At 34.9% G+C, this 25,422-nt stretch overlaps 1 protein-coding gene across 1 annotated transcript in view; it reads right to left on the bottom strand.

Moving 5' to 3' along the window:
* Nucleotides 1-1,736: 1,736 nt before the first annotated feature.
* The window catches only part of GMCL1 (germ cell-less 1, spermatogenesis associated), a 47,053-nt gene continuing 23,367 nt past the window's right edge, over nt 1,737-25,422 (bottom strand). Inside the window, exons 10-14 of the mRNA XM_005615045.4 lie at nt 19,118-19,187; nt 16,254-16,329; nt 12,186-12,331; nt 10,219-10,306; nt 1,737-3,774 (exon numbers count right to left, since the gene is read on the bottom strand). Coding sequence (XP_005615102.2) covers nt 3,646-3,774; nt 10,219-10,306; nt 12,186-12,331; nt 16,254-16,329; nt 19,118-19,187 — 509 coding nt within the window. The 3' untranslated portion in view covers nt 1,737-3,645. The remainder of the gene's footprint in view (nt 3,775-10,218; nt 10,307-12,185; nt 12,332-16,253; nt 16,330-19,117; nt 19,188-25,422) is intronic.

The following is a 25,422-nucleotide window of genomic DNA, read 5'->3' on the forward strand; positions in this document are numbered from 1 at the left end:
TTAACTTTTTATTAAGATTATGATAGTTTACAACCTTGTGAAATTTCAGTTGTACATTATTGTTAGTCATGTTGTAGGTACACCACTTCACCCTTTGTGCCCTCCCACCACCCCCCTTTCCCCTGGTAATCACCGATCAATTCTCTTTGTCTCTATGTTTAACTTCCACCTATGAGTGGAGTGAGTCATACAGAGTTCGTCTTTCTCTGTCTGGCTTATTTCACTTAACATAATACCTTCAAGGTCCATCTATGTTGTTGTGAATGGGATGATTTTGTCTTTTTTTATGGCTGAGTAGTATTCCATTGTATATATATATATATATATATACCATATCTTCTTTATCCAATCATCAGTTGATGGGCATTTAGCTTGCTTCCACGTCTTGGCTATTGTAAATAATGCTGCGATGAACATAGGGGTGCATGGGACTTTTGGAATTGCTGATTTCAAGTTCTTTGGATAGATACCCAGTGGTGGGATGGCTGGGTCATATGGTATTTCTATTTTTAATTTTTTGAGAAATCTCCATACTGTTTTCCATAGTGGCTGTACCAGTTTGCATTCCCACCAACAGTGTATGAGGGTTCCTTTTTCTCCACCACCTCTCCAACATTTGTCACTTTTTGTTTTGATTATTTTTGCCATTCTAACAGGTGTAAGGTGATATCTTAGTGTAGTTTTGATTTGCATTTCCCTGATGATTAGTGATGGTGAGCATCTTTTCATGTGTCTAATGGCCATCCATATATCTTCTTTGGAGAAATGTCTGTTCATGTCCCCTACCCATTTTTTGATCGGGTTGTTTGATTTTTTTGTTGTTGCCTTTTGTTTTTTTAAGTCCACATTGCTTGAAATTATGACTCATCATTTCAGGTGATTGACAAGTTATCTGTTATTTGCACCCCTGGCTCTATTATCTTTTCTATTCTTTACATGGGTTCTTCTTTAAGGAAATACCACTTCTGACATAGTTTCAATGTTACAGTCCAATATTCTAGAGCAACTTTGTTCAACAGAACTTTCTGCAGTGATAGAAGTATTCTATATCTGCACTGTCCAATACTGTAGCCATTAGTTACATGTGGTCACAATGTACTTATGATGTGCCTAATGTGACTGAGGAAGTAAATTTTAAATTTTAATTAACTTAAATTCAAATAACCACAATGGCTCTTGGTAACCCAGCTTTTGCATATGATGTTGGAAGTTGTTCATATTTGATGGTAATCCCATTGAAGGACTTGAGATGTGATAAAACATTAGCTGCTAAACACTCGGTAAAAAAGCTAGTGACCACCACTGTTCATTTAATTTTGCCTACCTTGCTGAGTTTCAAGCTAAATCCACTTTTTAAAAAAAAGAAAAGGTATATTCATTAAAAAATTTTTTTTTAATTTAAATAATTTTTAATTTATTATATTTTTTAAAAATCCTTTTTTAAAAAAGGAAAGGTATATTCATATCCCTCTTTAATAACTTAACATGAGACTCTAGAACATTTTTTCTTAAGGACCTCTTCTTTACTGATAGCCAAGCAAAATAATTATTAATGGATAAATATTGTTTTCCAGCTCCAGCAACTTAAAAAGACTTGGCAAAGGCTGTAAGTCAAAAGCTGACAAACACAAAAGCTTTCATATGTAACAGTTTGTATGCTATTTCAGCTGATACTATTAATACTTTATTGAAAATCTTCCTATTGAAAAGAATGAAAAGGACGCAAACACAAAGTATTTGGTAAGAAAACAAAAGCAGATCTTTACTATCAATGTGAAGTACTGCTGATAATTACCAGTTTCTCAAATGAGAACACAACCTACTTGTGACTGAAGAAATAGTTACTCTGTTTGTGGATGACAGAAGCAATTTGGCCAGGAAAGAACCAATGGATGGGAACCACATATAATTCCAATTTGGTTAATTTATATAAGTGAAGTGAAATAGTTAATTTTGCTCACTAATATACTCAAATTTTAATTATTTTTACTCTCAAGATTTGTAAAAATTTGATTATTCAAATCAATTTAAGATTATTTATATTTTAAATATATAAAGAATAAGGAATTTCTGATGCTATAATAAGAAAACAAAAGCATCTCTTGAAAGAGATATAATTATAGTCAAATATAAAAATAAGAAATGTAGCCTACTGAAAGAGCCAAATTATTGTATTGGAAACATTTAAACTATAGTTGTGGGGACGGAGGAGGGGGGAGACATTTAAAAGGTTCCTTTAAGTTCAAAGAGGATGAATTTTGAAAGGACAAAAGCAATTTATGAACCTATGGACATATTACTGGGGAAGAAAAACTATCAATACACTCCAAAAGTTAACCTAATTGGAAGAAATCCAACTAGAAAGAAAAAAATTCTATTTTTAACGACGTTTTTTCTTTGTTCATTTTATATAAGAGCTTATTTATTCCTTTTCCAAATGGGTATTTATTATTTGTACAGATACATAAAAATGATTCCCATTTAAAAAAATACTAAAAATATACATTAACCACAAAAAGTACTTACTCTGACTGGAAAGATGAGCATGGCTATTTTCAAAATAGCAGTAAACACAAGAAGCCAACATATATAAATCATGACAAGTGTACATCTCATTTTTGACAAAAATAAGTTCTATTTTTACATTAATGCTTTATTATCAGCTTCTATATGAGATCCTCCAACCTTATTTACATTTACTATGAAATTTCTATTAGCATGTGTAACTCAAAGGCACTCAATTCAGAGGTTATAAAGTCCTGAGCTTAAGTAGGAAATAGGATTCCCAACTAAATTTGAACATAAATAATTCTAAAGATCAAAGAATATGAAAATGTTTAAAGTATAATATTTGGTACAGAAATAATCCATGACCTAATAATAGAGTTGTACAGAATGTCAAAGAAAAGACCACGTAAGGCAAAGGATTATCCTCAGAATCAAACTGATTTTCTCCCCTAATAAGTTCATTTGAGAGTCTAAGCTGATTTTTTTGTTGTTAAAATCCTACGAAAGCTAAATTAAGAGCAAAATAAAATAGCCTGAAAATGCTTAAGTCAAATAAAAAGTTCCCCAGCTTAAGTCTCCAAAACCATGGAAAAAGTATTTAACAATTAAAAACAAGTATAGATTGGAAGGATATTAGAATAGGAGGAGGAATCATAAAGAGCAGTTGAAAAAATTAAAGGACGGCTTTAAATGCACCAATTGAAAGAGCATTTGTAATTGGCCATTCAGCTGATTCCTTTAGCATTCTTTTAGCCAAATAAAAGTAAATTCACAGATGGATAACTGAGGTTCACTAACATTAGGCAGGATCAGAGTTTAAGCTGAAAGCTAAATCTATATTTGGCTGCAGAGAAATGTGAAATGTACCTACAGTGATTTTCTACTGGTGCTAAATTAAAAGCATGAGTCGACATCTTTCTAACAGAAATGGTTTCACAGATATTTTCTTGGCTTTAAAATGTTTTTTTCATATATGCATAGAAATGTAATGAGGGTAAGAACAGTCTTCTGTATTATCTGTACAGTTCATAAGGCCTTTGTCATTGTTAGTCACCTTGGATGTGAATATCAGTAGGGCCATTAAATTAAAGCTGGCCAAAGTTTTCAAAGTGCTACTGTTTCCAACTGATGAGATTCTCAGTTTTCTGGATTTTCTGGATGACGATTATTTTCAGTTCTTTTTTCCGGTGATATATATAGGAAATTGCAGCAGATATATAAAGGGAAGATCAGAAGCCTGCTGTCCAAGTTCATCACTACTTGTTCCTATAAAACAAATTTATAGCTTTAATGACAGGACAAGTAGATAGTAATATTAAAAAAATAAAACAGAAAATCAAACTGTTGAATTGAGTGAAGTGAAGCAGATCGTATGGTGGTTAAGAGCTTGTTTCTAGAGTCTGAGAATCACAGCTCAAATCTCAAAACTCACATCCACTAGCTGTGTGACCTTGGGCAAGTCACTAACCTTGTCAACTGCAGCTTCCTCACTGTAAACTGGTGACAATAAGAGTACCCACCTCATAGGATTACACTGAGGATTAAATGAGACAATGCACATGGAAGGCTCAGCAAAGTCAGCCATATACGAAGTATTCAATAACGGTAGTTATTTTCATTACTGAAAAATTTCTATCAAGTACCTACATAGTTTGTGAGCAGATATAGTCCAGAAATATACAGACTTCTCATTTGGCTTTGTTTTCTGATGGCCCTTAGGTACAGCAAATAATTATAGGGGGGAGTCACCAACAAGCATGATTCTCATTCTTGTCTAAGATTTCCTCCCGTCTCTAATGCAAAATGTTATTTGTCTCTTGGAACATAAAATACATTATCATGTAAAATCAATTTCAGTTTCAGTTACGTCAATACAAATGAGAATGCCTTGAAATCACACAGAGACAGGAATTGATACTGCACCTGAGAGACACAAATGTAACCATCTCTCATGCTACAGATCTCCATTTGGAACCCTTTACCATAGCATTTGGTGTGAACAGAATAAATCCTCAGAGTTAACAGCAGCAGCACTAAAATGAGAACTATTTTTTTAATACTTGGATACATTCTCTGCAGTAATATGTATTAATTTCACTTTATTTTATACATTTTGGAGAATATACTATTAAACACTGTTTAAATTTAGAGGTTTTAATTTTTTACTGAGGAACACGTTCCTGCAATGAAGACGGACTAAAACTGAAATATTTGAGTGACTGACGCAAGCTCAACTGGGCACAGCTTCTGTGTTGGGGGAGTAGCAGATAAACTGGATAAAGAAGGTAAGGAATACAAATGTGACCCAAACACACACACACACATATACGCGTGTGCATGATATCTGTATATACCCCAAAACAGGGAAAGTGGTGTTTTTAAAAAAAAATGTTAGAGAACCAGATGGAAAAGATGATGGGGTCAGGTGCTAACTGGGTTAGAAGAGAAGAATGAGGTCAAAGCATAGCTCATCTTTAGATGCTTGAGTCACCCTGACCTAGGCAGTTGGTAGCAACAACCCAGGTGAAGGCATATTTACTAAATCTGTTGAGGACATATGCTTTGACGATATGTATATTGATGATAAAAACCAAGATTCAGCACCACAACAAAACAAAGACTCTGAGGAGGATTAGTATTCTGGTATTTGAACATAGTTAAGGTTGGGGTGGGGGGTCAAAAGGCCAACTCCAGGAAAACAAGGGAACCATGTAGACATCTCTTGGGAGCTGAAAGGATACACCAATTTCTGAATATTAAATTGTATTAATCCCCATATCTGACACTAGCTTCAGCAAACCTCTAACTCCATCTGAGGGCTCAGTTTACATCTACATTTGCATTGAAGCACCATAAAGTTCCACTTTCCTCCTTCTGCTATGGAGTGGAAGCTGAGACGCCCACACATCACAGCATCAGACAGAGTGGCAGTATCTTCCCGAGTTTCCATTTCTACTTCCAGACCATTATTTCTCCATCTTCATTTATAAATCCCTGCTTCTCTGAGGCTCATGCCACTTATTCTGTACTACACCCCTATTACTTCCCCATATTCTACTGTATAGGTCTAAATTCCAGGATCCATAAATCCAATTCCCTACTGGAAATCTTCCCTTAGATATAAAGCAACTCAAATTCAAACCATCAGCTACTGGCTACTACCTATTCTTTCCTTTCTTTCTTGGCCTTCTATACTTTCACTCTTGAAATTTGGCTTTGACTCCCCATCCCAGCTCCTGAATGTGTCACCAGGTTACTTTTTTTGCCCACTCCTTAAATACCAGTGTTCCCTAGGTTTCCATCCTGTCATACTCTCCAGGCATTTCCTGTAGGTTATCTCATCCAATCATTTTTTTCTAGCCCAGGCATTGCTTATAAACTTCAGATCCTTTTACCCACTGGCCTGTCAAATTTATACCTCAATGCCCTCAAATTAAATATGCCTTAAACTGAATTCAACATCTCTTCACCCTCACTTTAAGTCATGTTCATTTTTCTTCCTCTAATTCAAATCTGAGGAAAAATTACTACTATATATATATATTTTCTTTTTTTGTGAGGAAGATCAGCCCTGAGCTAACATCCACTGCCAATCCTCCTCTTTTTGCTGAGGAAGACTGGCCCTGAGCTAACATCTGTGCCCATCTTCCTCTATTTTATATGTGGGATGCCTGCCACAGCATGGCTTGAGGAGCAGTGTGTAGGTCTGTGCCCAGGATCTAAACTGACAAACCCTGGGCCACTGAAGCAGAGTGCACGAACTTAACAGCCACACCATGGGCCAGCCCTGAAAGATTACTACTATAAATCAAGTTGCCCAAGTCAGAAAACCAGGAACTATCTTTGACTACTTACTTTCTCACCTTCGCACACAATTAGGTGCCAAATTCTATCACTTGCACTGCTTTATTTCTAGAACCCAAAGACATTTCTTTATCTCCATTGCTACCTTCCTTAAACTGAGGTTCTCATTATTTCTTATCTTTATTATAGCAGTAGCTTCTAAATCGTCTTCCTGCCATTATGATGTCTCTAATCCTTCTTACGTATTGCTGAGAGAGCTTTCTGTAAAGCAAATTTAGTTAACATAGTCCTATAAGATGGATAGTTGTAAAATAAATATACAAAAATCAGTAGCTGGGGCCGGCCCCACGGCTGAGTGGCTAAGTTTTCGCGTTCTGCTTCGGCGGCCCAGGGTTTTGCCAGTTTGAATCCTGGGTGCAGACATGGCACCGCTCATCAGACCATGCGGAGGTGGCATTCCACATGCCACAACTGGGACCCACAACTAAAAATACACAACTATGTACCAGGGGGCTTTGGGGAGAAAAAGGGAAAATTAAAATCTTAAAAAAAAAATCACTAGCTTTCCTATATGTCATCAAAAACTACAGAAAAAAAGATTCAATTCATATTAGCAATTAAAATATAAAATATTTAGCATTATACTTCTAGGACATACATAGAATTAATATGGGGGAAAACTAAACTTTAGAGAGAGACCTAAATAAATGTAGAAAATACCATATTCCAGAAGGGAAAAATGTCAATTTTCCACAAATTACTCTATATATTTAACAAATATAAATAAAAATTCTCACAGGAATTTTTGAGAGGAGGCTTGACAAAATGATTCTATACCTCATACAGAAGAATAATCATACACAAAGAACCCAGAGATTTTTGAAAAGAGAAGAATGAAGGTGGGTTTGCATTACTAGGTATTAAAAATTCATTTTAAAGTTAGTCTAGTTAAAACAATGTATTGTCTCTACAACAAAGAAATCAATAAAACATAACAAAGTTCAGAAATGAAATCAAGTATATAAGGATTTAGCATAGGATAAAAATGGCCTTTCAAATACATTAATACATCTAATACACTTCAGATGTATCATCAAAATACTCCAATGTGAAAAATTAAATGAAAAGATAGAAAAAATACGGATATAATCCTAGTTAGAAGGCCTGATCATCACACCAAAAGAAGAAATCATTAAAGGGATAGGCTGATAGAGCATTTCATGAAGGTTGAGAGACAAATGACGAAATGGTAAAACTATAGCATATCACAAATGTTATTATTCTTAACATATAAAAGTTGTTAAACATTAACAAAATATAAATACCTTAATAAAAATTTAAACAAAATAAAGTGTCAATTTACACAAGATAATATGTCCAAGAAACATACAAAAAACCAAAGAGATGAAAATTAAAACAAATACAATTTGTTTCCACTTTTTACATTGGAGGAAAGATTGGAAAGAATGATAATATACTATGTTGGGTATACTCTCCTATACTGCTGGAGGGAATGTAAATTGGACAGTATTTTTAGAGGGCAATTTGGCCATTAGAAAATGTATACACCATTTGACAGGAATTCCATTTCTTGGAATTGATCTTTTTAAAAATCAGAAAAATGTACAGACATATGTACATTTTTTTTACAATAATAAAAAAACAACAAAAAGGGAAGAATTATTTAAATTACGGTATATCCAAAATAACTAAATATTATGCAGTAATAAAAATGATGTTGTGGATATATATTTATTGACAACAAAAGCTATGTACAAGTGGAGAAAAAGCAGATTACAGGATAGTTAACAGTAAGATCCAATTTCGGTGTCATTTCTAAGTGGGGTATGGATGATTTTTCTTTCTGCTTATTTATATTTTCTATAACAAACATCTATAACTCACGTAAACACACATATACGACTCCCCAACTAAAATCCTTCCATAGCTCTCTACAGATCTCAGGAAAAAGTCCAAACTCTATCCACAGCCCATGATGCCCTGGCTCCAGTCCTACTGAACTCTTCCCCACTTCTTTCAGTTCCCTGAATGACTCACGTGCTCCCTTGCCTCCATCTTACTCGTCATTTGAGATTTGTTTCAGATATCCGTTCACTTTTCAACTTTTCCAGGAGAGGACATTTTCCCTGAGTTGTCTTCCCTTCTTGTCCTCTCCCAATAATGACACCTGCCCCCAACCCCGCAGTAAGGGTTACACACTACTCTGAGCTCATTTCTATCATGCTACTTATATTAAGCTATACAACATAAGCTCCTCTTTATTTCCTCCACTCCTAGCATAGAACCTAGCACGCAGCAGGGACGCAAATGTTTGCTGAACGAACAAATCAAGAAACACTTGGAATACAACTATTTTCTTGGCTTGGTGCTTTTTAAGTGTCTGGCTGCTTTGAGCCATGACAATATTTGTTTTATGAAGTTCCAGGTAGACCGTAAGTATAGCCATTGTCTATGCAGCTCCGAGGGCACAGGGGGGACCAAGAGAGAATTCCAATGGAGGCAGATTTGAACTTTCTTATTACAGTGTATCTACCTCCTCAAATACTACCTGCCACATGAGAGTCAGCTCTCTGTTGCTAGAGTCCTAACAATGGGTGAGGGATCCTTTGTAAGAACGCTGTCCGAAGGCTCTCACACAGGGCATGTGAAGGCTGAACTATCACTTGCAAGCTTCCTTGCAAGTAAATTCTGATGTTCTATGAGATTCTTTCAGTCTGAGGGATACTTCTAATAATTTGTATGAACTCTAGGCTCCGAACCCTTTATTACAACAGTATGTCTTTGGAATGCTGGTTCATTTTAATAGAAACAAACTTCCTCAATATTTTAACAGCTCATTTTATTATATTTTTTTGTGAGGAAGATTGGCCCTGAGCTGATATCTGTTGCCCATCTTCTTCTTTTTGCTCAAGGAAGATTGTTGCTGAGCTAATGTGTCTGCTAATCTTCCTCCATTTTGTGTGGGATGCCCCCATAGGCACAGCTTGAAGAAGGTGCTAGGTCTGCACCTGGGATCCAAACCTGCGAAGCCTGAGTCACTGAAGCGGAGTGTGTGAACTTAACCACTATGCCGCTGGGCTGGTCCTCATTTTACTTTATTTTTTTTTTAGGAAGATTAGCCCTGAGCTAACATCTGCTGCCAATCCTCCTCTTTTTGCTAAAGAAGACTGGCCCTGAGCTAACACCCATGCCCATCTTCCTCTACTTTATATATGGGATGCCTGCCACAGCATGGCTTGACAAATGGTGCTTAGATCCACACCCAGGATCTGAACCAGCAAACCCCAGGCTGCCGAAGCGGAATGTGTGAACTTAACTGCTGTGCCACTGGGGTGGCGTCCCTCATTTTACTTTTTGAAAGTGGTTTACTATCTCATCATGACATTTTGAAACTTTCACATGCACGAAATAAACAAACAAATGGCCTTAAAAAGAACTTTGGGAACAGATGTCTGTCATTTTAGAAACCTGTTGTGTTAGAGGATAATGTTCTCTTAATATTCAGGAGCTACAGGGACGTACTGGATTATCTTCCAGGTGTCTGCTATTAATATATAAATAAATGCATTCATGAACACAATGGGTAAAGCAATTAAGATTTGTAACTTTTTGAAGATGATATTCAGGATAAACAATTATTTCCCTATTATCAGCTTTTCCCTGCTCCTCAAGTTTAATTGTTTTCTTTTTTCTTTTCTTGTCTTACATTTACAGCAGAATGGGATAAATTATGCAGAAGTAAACATGGCACTTCCATCTTTACCTTCAAAAAACTTTCAAAACAATCTTTAAATCAAATGTTAATTCTACTTAGGAATTTTCAAAAGAGGATTCAAAGGACAAATACTATAATGAAACACTGAACAGAAAAGTAATCCAACATACCTGATCCTTTTCAAGTGTAAGTATTTGATAGCCAGTTGTTCGACTACATATTAGTTTTCCACTACTATCAAAAGAGGCCAAACGTAATCTAGGATTAAAAAAACCACACCAATAAAAAAATAAACATGATTTTTAAATCACAGATTAATTTAAATAAGCCCTCCCTCACTTTAATACTTATTTTTTCTTCCATATTCTTTATAAGTCTTTTGATAAAAGACTTTAAAAAGTCTTTTCAAACTATGATTCCATTTAGATTTACAAGCTTGTGCTATTATACATATCTGAGATATAAAAATAATTCATAAATATGCCTTTTTTATTGTGGTAAAATATACATAAAATTCACCATTTTAACTATTTTTAAGTGCACAGTTCTTGGCATTAAATACATTCATACTGTTCTGCACTCATCACCACCATCCATCTCCAGAACTTTTTCATCTTTCTCCATCTAAAACTCTGTACCCAGTAAACACGAATTCCTCATTTCCCCTTACCTTAGCCCCTGACAACCACCATCCTACTATCTGTATCTATGAATTTGTCTACTCTAGGTACCTCATAAGTGGAATCATACAATATTTGTTCTTTTGTGACTAGCTTATTTCACTTAGCATAATGTCTTCAAGGTTCATGTGGCAGCATGTGTCAGAATTTCCTTCCATTTCAAGGCTGAATAATATTCCATCGTAGGTATATACTACATTTTGTTTATCTATGGACATCTACTGATGGACACTTGGGTTGTTTCCATCTTTTGGCTCTTGTGAATAATGCTGTTATGAAAATGAGTGTACAAATATCTGTTGGAGTCTCTGCTTTCAATTCTTTTGAGTAAATGCCCAGAAGAGGAATTGCTGGATCACAGGGTAATTCTATGTTTAATTTTTTGAGGAAGTGTCATACCATTTTCCACAGAGGATGCATCATTTTACATTCCCACCAGCAATACACAAGCATCCAATTTCTCTAAATCCTCATCAATGCTTGTTTTATTTTGGATAAAAGCCATCTTAATGTGAGGTGGTATCTCATTGTGGTTTTGATTTGCATTTCCCTAATGATTAATGATATTGAGCATCTTTTCATGTGCTTATTGAGCATCTATATATCTTCTTTGAAGAAATGTTTAAGTCCTTTGCCCATTTTTGACTTGGGTTGTTTGTTTCTTTGTTGTGGAGTTTTAGGAGGGGTCCATATATTCTGAATATTAACTCCTTATCAGAAATGTGGTTGGCAAATATTTTCTCCCATTCCATGGGTTGCCTTTTCACTCTGTTGATAGTGTCCTTTGATGCACAAGAGTATTTAGTTTTGGTGAAGTCCAATTTATCTTTTTCTTCTGTGTCATATTGAAGAAATCATTGCCAAATCCAACATTAAAACTTTTACCTCATGTTTTCTTCCAAGAGTTATTTTATAGTTTTACCTCTTGTGTTTAGGTGTTTGATCCATTTTGAGTTATTTTTCGTATATGATATAAGGTAAGTATTAAATATATGACTTTAAAAAAACCCGTTCATTAAGCGATTTTCTAATTTATCAGCATTCTCTCCAGAAAAATATTGCCAGTACAACTATCAGGCAAAGGTGGACATAGAAAATCCTATAGAAAGTGAAGGATAATACCAGACATGTTTTCCTGGAAAAATACCTTCTTGTATTTCCAGTTCGGACCTTTTACCTGCAAGGAGTAGCAGCAAGGCAACAGCTTCAAGCGCAGTATCCATCCCGCATCATTCATATTCCAGCCTATTCTTTCTCCCTGACATATTAGATCTGGATCTTATGATTTTGATTGTTAATAATATTTCATAGGAATGGAGGCTTATCATTTTCTTGCACATTTATATATATTGTATCTTATCAAAGTTCTACTATTGTTGTGTAAATTATCAAGGTTTTACCATTTCTTATATTTCTTCTAGAGTGAGCAGGAGTGGGGTAGGAAAATTGCATCCTACCTAAATGCTATGCTTCTTCGAGGTTGTAAACTGACGGATCCGCTACATGGCTGGTTCAGTGTATTGCGTTTGAAAATGATGTATCGATTAGTGTAAGTTACAAGCAGGTCAAAGCCGAAGTTAAAACCTGTCCACCGCCAGCAGTACTAAGAATGCAAAAGAGGAAGATTTACTTCAGTTTTTCATACTAGCAAGTCACAAATAAAAAGTTCAAAATGTCTTTTCTTTCTGTGACTCATTCCAAATATTTCTCTCATGGGTCCCTAATTTTGTCAGTGCCTTTCCCTTAAGGCTTAACACCGAATATATTTATGAATAATTATAAGGGTTTGCCACATAGATACAGAATATATCAAAGCCAGAAAAGCAGCCTTTATGATTATTCCTTGAGGTACTTTCCTAATATCGCCTCTTCATGGTCTGTTTCGTTCTCTCTCCACACTGTAATTCTATCATAAGTAATATGGCTTTTCACTGCAACTCTAAGTAGATATAGTTTAGGGGACTAGGAGTCTAGATAGAGGTAATAAGAACCCATTACAACCTATCTTGCTTTAAAAATACTCTAAAATACCTTAAGGAACTGGCCAACAGATACACAACGGAGTTATTTTAAATACCATCATGAGGGTCACAAGTTTGTTTATTCTATTGCCTAATAATTAAAGAGAGACTATTAAGTAAGGTGGTGTCGTACAGTGAGGTAAAGTTAGGACTTCAAGTGTTTGGTTAACACTCTGAATTACAACATTAGTTCACTAGTTCACTGATATTTATTGAGCACATATAATGTGCTATGTACTACTCTAAGTATTGAAGAAACAGCAGTAAATAAGTTTCTGCCCTAGTAGAATGTATATTTTAATATGTGTATATGTTTGTGTGGAAGGAGATGAATAATATATATGGCACAGAATGGAAGACAACAGAACTGAACAGAATGCCAGGAGAAAGTGACAGGGTAGAGGAGGGGCTTCCAGTTGGGGAGCCGGCTGGTTCAGACTGGTGGTCAAGCAAGGTCACTTTAAGGAGATACTAGGTGAGTAGAGTCCTGAGTCAACTAAGGAGTAGACCAGGTAGCTATCCGGGGAAAGAGTGACTTAGACAAAGAAAACAGCAAGTACAAAGGTCTGGAGGTAAAAACATGCCGGGCATATTTGAAGAACAGAAAGAAGGGCAATAACTGAGAGGGACAGAGGAGATGAGTTCAGAGAGTCAGTCAGGGGCCAGAACACTAGGGCCTGTTAGTTCATAGTAAGGAAGAGTTTGGATTTCAAGTGTAGTAAGAGGCTAATGGAAACTTTTAGGGAACAAAGTAACAAGCTCTAACTTGCATTTGAAAAAGATGACTTTGGCTGTTGTATGGAAAACAGAATGTAGAAGAGCAAGAGGCAAAATAAGGAGAGCAGTTATGAGGCTACTACAACAGCCCAAGCAAGAGAGAACGTCGGCCTGGACTTGGGTGGTAGTGGTAGACATGCTAAGAATATATTTTGAAGGTAGAACCTGCAGGAATTTCTTATGGATACCAGGTGTGGTATGAAAGAAGGAAGAATCCAAAGTTTGCAGCTTATGCAATGGATGAAAAGAGGGGCCATTTATGGTTTGGAGAATCCTTGGGAAGGAGGAAGTTTGGGGATGAAAATAAAAGAGTTCACCTTGGGACTATCTGAGATGCTATTAGGATTCTAAGAAAGATTTCAAATGAGTAGCTGAATATATGACTCTTGAGTTAGGAATCATCAGTGTAAAGTCACGAGACTAGATAAGATCACTTGGGAGTGGACACAGATAAGAAAGAAGCCCAAGTACTGAGACTCGAGTCACACCAACACTAGCTGACAAAGAGCAGAAAGATTTAGCAAAGACTTAGAAGGAGCAGTCAATGAAGCAGGAGGAAAACCAGCTGAGTATGCTGTCCTGGAAGTCAAATGGAGAAAATGTGCAAGAAGGAGTGAATGAACAGACATGTCATGCTGCCAAGAGCTTTTGGAAGACTAAAAACTAACTACTTGATTTGGCAATGTGGAAATCACTGGTGAGAATGGCATGGCAGTTTCACTGGAGTTCACTGGAGTAAACGAATTGGAGTGAATTAAGAGAGCATCAGAAAACAGGAAGTATAGACAACAGATACAGACAAGTTTTTTTTTTTTTGCTTAAAAAGGTGCAAGGAAATGGAGTGGTAGCTAGAGGAGAATGTCAGGGTTTGAGATGGGTGATGCTGCAGCATGTTATATGCTAAATGAGAATGATGCAGTAAAAGAGAAAAACTAATGATGCAGGAGAGGGAGGTGGTAACTGTTGGAGCTTTTGAATAGCTGAGGGGTGGAGGCCATTACAAGGGGAGGGGATGGACTAGGACAGAAGCAGACGGTCATCCTCTAATAAGAGGAAAAGCACAGCGCACAGCTACAGATGCAGGTAAACTGGTAGAATTGTTGGTGGGAGGATGTACAGATTCTCTTCCCATTGCTTTTATTTTCCCAGTGAAGAAAAAAGTAAGGCCATCAGGTAAGAATGAGGGTGGCAGCATTGCCCTTTTGAGAAGGTATGAGTTACTCAAAGAGTGGGACGATAAATTCACTAGGAAATGTAAGAGGATCACCATGGAGCAATAGAGACCTGCTTGAAGTTTACAGTTACAGACATTCAAGAGAGCTTTACTGGGGTATGGTGTTTTTCTTTAGCCACATTCATCTGTTTGGAAGCAGACATGAAGTACATGAAAAGCTGGGATTTAACAAGAATTGGGGTTTAGCCAGGTGAGCCTGAGAGAGTGAAAAGGGGAAAAAAGAAGTTAAGAGTAGAAGCCAGGGACCAATTTTAACATGAAACATAAAATATAAGTCAAGTAAAGAAAGTAGTAGGGATGTGTTGAGAGGGGTAATGGGAAAAAGGTAGTAAGAAAAATGTATTATACATTTTGGTGGGGTTAAAAAATGGTTGGAATCCAGGTATTAGAGGGAGGGTGCTAGAAAGATGATGGGAAGCAGAAGCTGAACACGGTTATGCTTGAAATGAAGATTTTTGATGGGGGTGTATTAATTAGTAATGCTAAAATTGAAGATATGCTCACAGGAAGTGGGTGTCTGGGGCAGAGTGGAACAAAAGATCACTGGTGGAAGGAAGGTCAGGGAACAGAGATACTGAAATCACCAAGACTGATATCAAGAACAGTGATGAAAAAACAGTGAGCCCAGTGAATGACGGCCACAATAAGGGTAGGGAGTGGCGTATAGAAAAGCATGCGCTTCAAAGGAGCTGTGGTTCAATTAGGGATGAGGGAGGAACAAGGTATGGAAGCAGAAACAAGGAAGACTAAGGAATAAAGAAGATACCTATTCCTCTTTCAGACTGAACATTTATCACAATTATGAATGCAAATGTAAAATAATTAACTTTTAAAAATTAAAAATAAAGTTAAAATGAGGGAAAATTTGGGAGAAAAATAACCAAATGGTTATTTAAATTAGGCTAAATTTTTTTTGAACATGAGACTTACAATTAGGGTGGAATTTTAAAAAATGTAGTTCATGTCCCATTAGTGGGTTGTACAGTCAATTTAAATGAGTCATAATCAGCTTTTTAAAAAAATTAAATAGAAAATAGGATCTTTGGAAACAGCAGTGCTAAGCATTATTTCAAAATATTTTGTTCATTTATATACATTTATATTGGGTGGTAATGAAAAATGTAATTCTTAATGTGGGTAGCAATCAAAGAGTTTGAATGTCTTTGATTTAGGGTAACTGTAAAATAGAAAGGATCCCTTTTAAAACTATGCAACAGCTCCCATATAACTTCTTATTTATCCTAATTTATGGATTACTGAGGGATCCTCTCTTCATATCTATCTGGACCCAAAAACTTCAAGTCTCAGGGAAGGCCAAATAATTAATCACCACTGAGCATGTAACTCCTTGCCCAGGAGATCATGCTACAGAAACTGTACTAAAAAAGCTCTTCTGAGGTATGACAAGTATCATGATTGTTATTGAAAGTGTATTTTGCATTAATAGTGCAACAATTTGTATCAGAATATTCAGAGTCACAACCCATACTTACTTCACCATCTTTGGCAAGCTTTCTACCACACCTCATGCTATTTCCCTCTAGTTCTTCTTTATTGATTTCTTGAGGCCTAGAAATATACATAAGACATGAAATCTCGTAGAAAATAGGCAACTAATAATTAAAAAAGAATTTTAAGTTAGAAAGACTAGAAAAACTTGCTACTAGATTTAAAAATAAATTTTGGGGGAATAGATAAAAATTAAGAATGCATTAATTAAATCTAACCCATGGCCTTTGCGAAATAAAAAAGACTTAAAATGTTTAATGTTTCACTTATTGCCCTGATTTCTAGAATACTTTTATGAGGGCTCAGCCAAACCAGAAAAGAGGGAAAAGAAATCTATGAGAAATTCTGCTCATCAAGAAGATGAAACACTTAAAAGTCTAACTACTAAGTAAAATAAAATATATTATTTAAGATGCGACTATCACCTACCATTTGACGTTGTAAGCCATCTTTTTATGTAGTCTAACCATACAAACTAGTATTTAATAGAAATAGCTGTAGAATTTTATCAATTGATCTTTACTCAGTCCCCTACTTTAAAAACTTAATCAACTAAGAGAAACACTGTTATTTCAAGTTGTATTAATAAAATGGCATTATTATTAGCTTGGAATTCCAAATGATAAAAATAATACAATATATTCATTCATAAACAACATTTATTAAGTACCTAGATACTGGGGACATCAACATCATAATATAAAAATACTGAAACAAATATCATAAATAAAAAGTAAATGTAAATAAAACTAAGAAAACGTGTTCTTGACCTCCAAGAGCTCAGTCTAATAGGGAACTAGACATAAGTAATAATTATAATAATGTGGAAAGAATTGTGATGTTAAGAGCGTGAAGAAGGCACAGATTTCTTGCCCAGAGTTAGAGCAGGGGTCATCACAGAGGAAGTATTACTTGTGCTTGAGTGGGAGTTTGTTGGGGTGGAGGTGGGGGGCGAATTCTATGCAGGGCAAGGGCATTCCAGGTAGAAGGAACAGTAGGTAAAAAAGGACTGGAGCATAAAAGAATACCAAATGTATGAAGAATTGAGTGCACCTGGAACCCAAGATGAGCAAGAGAGGAGATGAAGAGAAAAGCATTTGGGACAGACTGTTGAAGGGCCTCAGGCTATGCTAATAAGCATTTCAACTTTTCCTATAGATAACAGAGTTCTCAGGTACTTGTTCTGTTACTTTCCAATTTTTTATTACGAAAAATTTCAAACACATAAAAGTAGAGAAAATAGTATAATGAGCCAAATTTTCTCACCATCTGGCTTCAATAACCTTGTTTTAGTTTTACTCCCAACCCACTGCTCCCCACATCCCTCCCGACTGATTATTTTGAGGCTAATCCTCTAGACATCATATCCTTTAATCTGTAAATACTTCAGTATGCATTTCTTAACGATAAAGACTTTTAAAAGTGTTAACAATATATATCACACATAAAGCATTAATCCCTAACTATCATCAAATGTCCCTGGACATATTTAAGCAAGGAAATGATACAATTATATTTCTCCTTTAGAAAAAGAACCCTGTTGGCAACACGAAAGAGAGTTTGGAAGAGAAGAACCTTGGAGGGAGACTTTACTAGATTATAACCTAGTATCCAGGAAATACACTGTCTTCCTCACTTTTGTAGCCTTGCAGCAGTGTGAGCGGATGCTTAGTATCTGTGGAACAGAGCACTTCACTGAGGGCACTATAATCACATACTTCGGAGGGCAAGAAAGCCACTTATTCTAGCTCAGTCTCTTAGGTCAGACTCTGTATAAACTCAATAAGGATATAGATGACAAAAATCTTGAAAAATAAAGAATAACATTTTAAAACTGAATATATAAAAGTAGGATGATTTATAAAATATTTCATGTATTACAAAATGCTTCAAAAATCTTAATTGCATTAAATTAACTCATTTTTTTGTTTCTGATTTATTATTTCTATTTCAACAATCTTACCGCATTTGTGCAGGGTAAGTATGCTGTGCGTATATTTGGGAAAAGATGGAATATAAATTTATGTAAATAAAGTAGAAACTAAGAACTCTGGATAATAATTACCTCATAATCATTATCACAAGTTTATATAACACTTTCATACACTCACTGTTTGGATATAAACATAACTAGGCCATTATTTTAGGAAGTTCTTTGGTGTATAAAAATGGGTTAAAAGTGATCAGGCAAAAAAAAAACTCCTTGAGGCCTCTGCTATATACTCACAGTCTCTGCACACTGCCTATACCAAGGAGCTAATAGAAAGGCCAAGTAAAAAATGTGGAAGTACTTCTGTGAATTGCAAAGCACTATATATTGAAAGAATAAAAAAATCTGCTTTCCCTTAAAATGAAGAAAGCAGATAAATACTTTGTAGGTGGTCATGTGCTTTTGGCGAAGGCTTCTGAACCAGATGATGTTAATTTATTTTAGACTCAAAGGTCTTTAAAAAACCTATTACATTAATCATAATTTGACGATACTATCACAAATAAGAAAATTACCTTTACCTATACACAAATATGAAAATCATGTTTTATGAAAGCATTATTCCAAGTAATATTTCAGTATATTGAAAGAAAATCATAATATAATACTAGGAGAAACAAAGTATATCATTTATTCAATTTTACTAATATAGCAAATGACAATTCAAACATCCTATTATACTAATTGACCAGAAAGATAAATACTTATAAGATTGATAATATTATAGAAACCTAAGAATAAAAGTAGGTTAATGATCTTTTCTCTACTTCTAACAGCTCTTGATTTTTCAATACTGTCACTTGATTTTTCAATACAATGAACGCATTTAAAAATTCATAGCAAATGTAACATACTTACCCCACCTCACTGTCTTGTTCTGCCCGGAGCATAGCAAGCCACTGCTGTTTATAAACAGAAGATAACCATTCTAAAATGTATAAATAAATAAATATAAGAAGAATAAGAAATATGGGAGAACATAAAGGATTTAAAAATTTTAACAAGTTGATAAAATTCTTACCATTTCTAAATTCAAGTTTAAAACAGCAATAAATAAAGTTGGTAGTTTATATTTTACAAATATGCTACAATACTTATGGCTTAATGGTTTTTAACAGAAACAAAAGTTTTAACAGAAAAGTGAATAATGGATTGTTTCTTTATTAAATTATCTAAAAATAAAAACTAATTAATGGGAAATAAATCATTCCCTAAATTATCAGATGAATCATACACACAAATAATTTTGGCATATTAGATTCAGGTAACTATTATTAAAAATAAAAGATTTTAATTTATTCAAATGAAATAGAAATTATAGATATTTTCCCTTTAATAATAAGCATACAAATTTTTCCACAAAACAAGTTTATGTAAGCTGAAATTTTAATTATTTTAGATAAAAACATAGATTTATTAAAAATAAGTAGAATTGGCTTAGAATCATATTTACTTTTCTGTGCTTTATTTATTCCCAACCAAATTAATAGTTTTTCTATTTTTAAAGTTAAATCATTTCTCAATCTCTACCTAAAGGAAGAGGGAAAACTCTGGTAGGTTAAAATCTGGATTTTCACTTCATAAGTCTCTACTTAAATAAAGGTATCCAGATGACGTGCTCTGATTTATTGGTATCTTTCCTTAAAACTCTCTATAAATACACTATTGAATGTTTCTTTCCCCCAAAATAATATTCTTGCTATTATAAGGAATAATTGCTAATATCTAGGCCACAGACAGTTTGTCTTCAGCAGGTAAAGACTAGTAGCAAAGTTTATGTGACTCAGTATACATACACACATATCGTATATCTTATTTGCAATACATTCAGATTTTTAAATTCCGTTCTACTGTATTTTATTTAAAAAAAAAAAAAGTTGATCCCTTCCTGTTTAAAATGATTTCTCAACTCACTAATGGGTATGTCTACAGTTTGAAATTCTGATCTAGAGAGAGACTATGGCTTTTCATGATTCATTTATAAAATCGGAATGAAAGAGTTACACACATATATTCTCAAATATCTCATGAAAATGTTTTAAAATTTAAGTTCTAACAACCTTTGAATAATCTTTAAAACCAAAAGCATTTCAACAAGTTAAAAACATGGGTACGTATTTTTGTCCCAAGTCCTTTCTTGCCTTAATCCAAAAGAACAAAAGTCCAACTAGAAATCTTTCTCGTCACTGGTAGTTCATCCAATAGCAGTAACCCAAACATAAGTCAGTAGAACACTAGTTCAAATGCAATGTTGACAGCTGATATGAAGGGGAAAAAAAGGAATCCTGCTAAAATGAGTTTGAAAAACACAGGATGAAAATAAGTGAAATAGGTTCCTTTATACCATTCAGAGTTTATAATATGATTATATGCAGTCATATCTCCAAAAGGCAGATATACTGGGCAGTGTGCCAGAATCCTTTTTGGCAGAGAGTTAATGGTCAGCGAGAAGATTCTGAAAAGATGCCTTCAAGAAACTTCCAGTCAGTGAAAACTAGTTTAAGCATTTATTTTAAACTTTATCAGACCAAAGTCCAAAACAAAATTCAAAATGGGCACATCAAGGTGGTATTTGACAGTGCCACGGATCAGCAGCTGCAGATCTAGTCTATAGCAGTTTTAACTGTAAACACAGTATTTTTCCAATAGAATAAATGAGATAAGTCAGAATGAATTTATTTAGATTATTTCTCTTGTCTCACACAAAGGATATGGGGAAGGAGGCCTCCAAAAGCATACTATTTGAAAATCTAATGTCTTAGATTTACAAACTTTAAAAAACAAACAAAAAGAAACATTGCTAACATGCCCAGTATTCTACTGTTTAAGTGAAAGAAAAGTGTATTTTCGGGTATATAGACACACAAAAATTTACTTACAACCAGTAAAGCTTATAGCATAAAACAGCCTACAAGTTGAACTGTTACATAAAACACATAAGTCAGATGCAGATTACGAAGGTGAAGAATAAAAAGTTTACATAATAAAAAAATTTCTATACGGACAAATAAGAATATGTTGGACAGAGCAACTAGGTATATAGTATTAGTACAAAATTATGAAGAAGTTTTGGCTCAAAAATTCTCACGTAAATAACCTAAAAATCTAGTTCTCAAAGATGACAATTTACTGTACTGAATAATTCAAAGCTATTTTCTGAATAAAATTAATTACATGGATTTATATACCTTTTCATTTTCAGCAACTTATTTTCACAAAACTCATATTGCTTTAACATATCATCTCCCTTCCACCTACAATAATATTAAACATTAGGTTTCCCCATTATTCCCATAACAGTTATTCCTGATATAAAAAGTTACAAGAATACCTATTTTCTTGCTCACAATGCAAAATAAGGGACAATACATCTATTTTATTACTTTGTTATCAAAAGCCAACAAATTAAGCAGGCTCAAAAAAATGGTGATTCCAAGTTACTGCTCAAGTTTCTATAATTGGATATACAAAATTAAAGAGATTAAACATAGTGGAATTCTTTTAAGTAACCAGTAAAATATAGTAAAAACTATATATATGGACTTTAGAACAAGAAAGACTTGGGGTCGCATTTGAGCTCTGTGTCTCACTAGCTATATGACAGAATACTTATACTTCACTTCATCAATAAAATGGGGACAACTGTCTTGATAAATTTCAAAGATTATGTTACAAAATAGACGTTAAATGCGTAATCTGGCATATTACCCGGGACACTGTGAAGAAACTACACAATTTGTTTACTTTTCCCCGTTCTCTTTAAAGATCTTAGGTCGGGAGCTAGAACTCAAACTTTTCTGAGAGAGTAAAGGCACTATTAGGCCATATGTAAGTTAACATGTTTTCGAAAACAGTTTTAGTTCATACAAACTGAGTGCCTCCTTCTTGTCCAGCACTGTGCTATGTACTGGAGGGAAAAATATAAAAAACATATGGCCCTCACAGTCCAACAAAGACACAGATACCTTCTGTACTAAAGTAATGTAGCAAGAGATGGCAGTGTCTTAAACAAGAAAATGTCTTGGGCAAGAGAAGGAGGTGATTTTGAGAATTATCTATGAAAAAAATCTACAGGACTCGGTGAAAGGATGTGGAGAAAGAGTTTAGGAGGAGTGTAGGATGACTTCCAGGATTTTGCCCTTTTTCGAGGCTGGGTTATTAATGACGTCGAAGACTTACACCAGGAACCCAGGGAAAAAAGCAAGCAGGGATTGGGGCTGGAGAGGGAAGAGGAGTGCTGCTTTGAACAGATGAACTGAAGCAATTTATAAAGGGCTAGCCAGCAGTTGGATGTCCAAGTATGAAACTCAGGGAGAGGTCAGAATTGGAATCTTTTAATCATATGAATGAAGGAGATTACTCAGGGACACTACACAGAATGAAAAGATCAATGAGCCAAGGGGACCCTCAGGAAGTTAAGAGGCAGGTAGAATAAGAGAAGCTTACAAAAGAAAAAGAAAAGGAATGGTAGAGAGATAGGAAAAGAATCAGGAGGCTATAGCATTTCTAAACTAAAGTAGTACAGTTGAGAATTTTAAGAAAAAACTAACAAACCATGATATAAAATGCTAGAGAAGTTAAAATAAGGCTAAAATGAAGCCACTAGATTTTGCACACAGGACAATCTTAACTTTTGCTAGAAAGTTTCAGTGAAACAGTGAGGGCAAAAGACAGAGTGTAGTTGGTTGAGAAATAACTGAAAGATAAGGAGATAGAGCCCACATCTGTAGACTGCTCTGAAGACGGTGCCTTAGAAGGGAGAGAATTATTCCTATGGGGCGCTCAGGGTCAAGAGAGTGTTTTTTGTTTTGTTTTTTAATAAAAGAGATTTGACATTTTATAGACTAAGGGAGAATAGGTGAGGAAAAGATCAAAGATGCAGATTAAATGATAAAATAAAATTCTAGAACAAACAGGAAGTGATAGGATTATGAACACAGTAGAAGGTTGGCCTAACAAGAGGAAGCACCTCAACCTGTGGGACAGGAGAGGAAGAACAGATAGGAGAGAAAGATGGAATTTGAAAAAAATCACCTGATTACCTCAAATTTATATAAAAAACAGAAGGAGAGTTCCCACACTGGCAATGCGGTAACTGGACAGGAAGCCTCAACAGAGTGGTAGAGGTTTGATATAAATGCTGAAGTGAATGAAAAACAGGAGTGACCAAGTAAAAACGATATAAGGAGTCCCAAGGTCCAAGCTTAGTGTTGAAATGCGAACGTGCAGTGGCACCAACTCAAAAGTTATAGAATGCTCTGCAGCAGTACTCAGCACAGAATAGAGAGTATAGGAACAAAGAAGGTTTAATTTAGTTTTAGGATTTTGTCAAATAGAAGAACAGAGTTGAAGGCAATTGTGAGAGAGATGGCTCAGATAATCTATCATGAAATCCTGGCCTGTAAAAGGCAGGAGAGGTCTGAAAGAAAATGGAGGGCTTAAAACGGATTGGAAGTCAAATAGTGTAAAAGGGAATGAGGCTATGAACACACTAAAAGGTTATATACAGCCTGAAAACTACTGGGTTTCTGATGCTGAGAAATTCCGTGTTACAAGAGTCATGGTGTTTCCATGGGTGGCGAGTGCCTAATGAATGTTTAGCAAATCTAAATGTTACTACAGTTGAGGTCAAATTACTAGGAGGCTAGGGTATTAAATGGAATGATGATATGGACACATTATGTGACTGGACAGGGGTGGAGAAGTAGACAATAAACCAAGTGTCCAAGTCTTAGATGAATGTGGAGGAATGACTGGGGGTCAGAAGAGAAAGGATAGAGGGTGACTCAGATCATATGCGATAATCATTTGCAAAGGGCATTGAGGGGTTAGGACCAAGACTGTCTGGCCTCCTAGCCCTATATTGGCAGTGTCTTAATTGACAGAAAGTCGTCTATGGAGGCAAAATGGCATCTGCTGGGAGTGCTAAATAAATGTGAGGGAATAGACGGAAGATGTGAGTTTGCTGACTCTGGTTCTGGAGCACATTAATAGAAAGGTTTGGGAGGAATGGTAACAAGACAGGTCAGAGGGATCAAGGGGAAGGGAATTATGACAATGAGAGTACGGAATAAAACAGACAATGATATGACTAATAAATAATAAATCTAATTCCATGAAATAATGGAGTTCAACTGTACTTGACCCAAGTGAATCCTAAAATACAATGCTTCTATACAAAATCCTGATTTAACTCGGAATTAAACATATTTCTAAAACTTTTGACCTAAAGATGGTCAAAATGGATGTACTAAAACTCCCCAGAATGCATAACTTTGAAGAATGTTGACACCTCTTTGGTACCATTTCTGAAAAATGATCAATGAATTTTAGCTAAGTAATCAAAATTATTTTAATTTATTTCAAATCTAGGATACCTTGCTATTGAAAGCATATACCAATCTATCTCATAATTTGAGTTATGTGGCCACTTTTTGACCCCTCACAAAGAGCACAGGATATAATTTTAATTTATATTCTGCTTTTGAAACTATAACTTTTATTTGGACATATAGGAAAACCTATTTATCCATTTATATCTGTAAGATGGAGTATTCTAAAACGAAAAAAAAGCCCTCTACTATAATTTCAACTCAGAAAAAAATGGCTGAAATCTGGTCAGAAATATAGGATCTAAATTCTTTTCAATTTTATACTGAATAAAATATTTCAGATTAGAAATACTTGTACTCAACTTGTATTCCAAAAACATAAAGCTTATCCACTTGCATCACAGACACACCTAAATTAAACTACTTTAGAACACACTTTTTAAAAATCTCTTTCAAAATTCATTTCTAAAGAGTTTTATAAAGGAAGTACGATTAGAGAGGAATCAGCCTTGGCATCTAGTATTACACCATTGTCAGGGCCTGGTGTATAACACATACTAAAACTATCATAGAACTTCTATACTACAGGAAATACAATCTTCGGAGAAACCACACTCACACAAATATAATACACACTCTCTCATCTTGGCTCTCTAAAATTAATACTATAAAGCTGATTTATACAAAATTAACAGAAAAACATGTCTGCTAGAGTGATTTTATAAAAATGTGTTACTTTCGAATATTCCAGTAGTGTCCATTCAATATCTTTCCAAATACGTATACAGACTTCAAGAACAACTTAACTCTGTAAACACACAGCTATATTAA

This window comes from Equus caballus, chromosome 15 (genome assembly GCF_041296265.1).
Source record: "Equus caballus isolate H_3958 breed thoroughbred chromosome 15, TB-T2T, whole genome shotgun sequence".
NCBI classification, from domain to species: domain Eukaryota; kingdom Metazoa; phylum Chordata; class Mammalia; order Perissodactyla; family Equidae; genus Equus; species Equus caballus.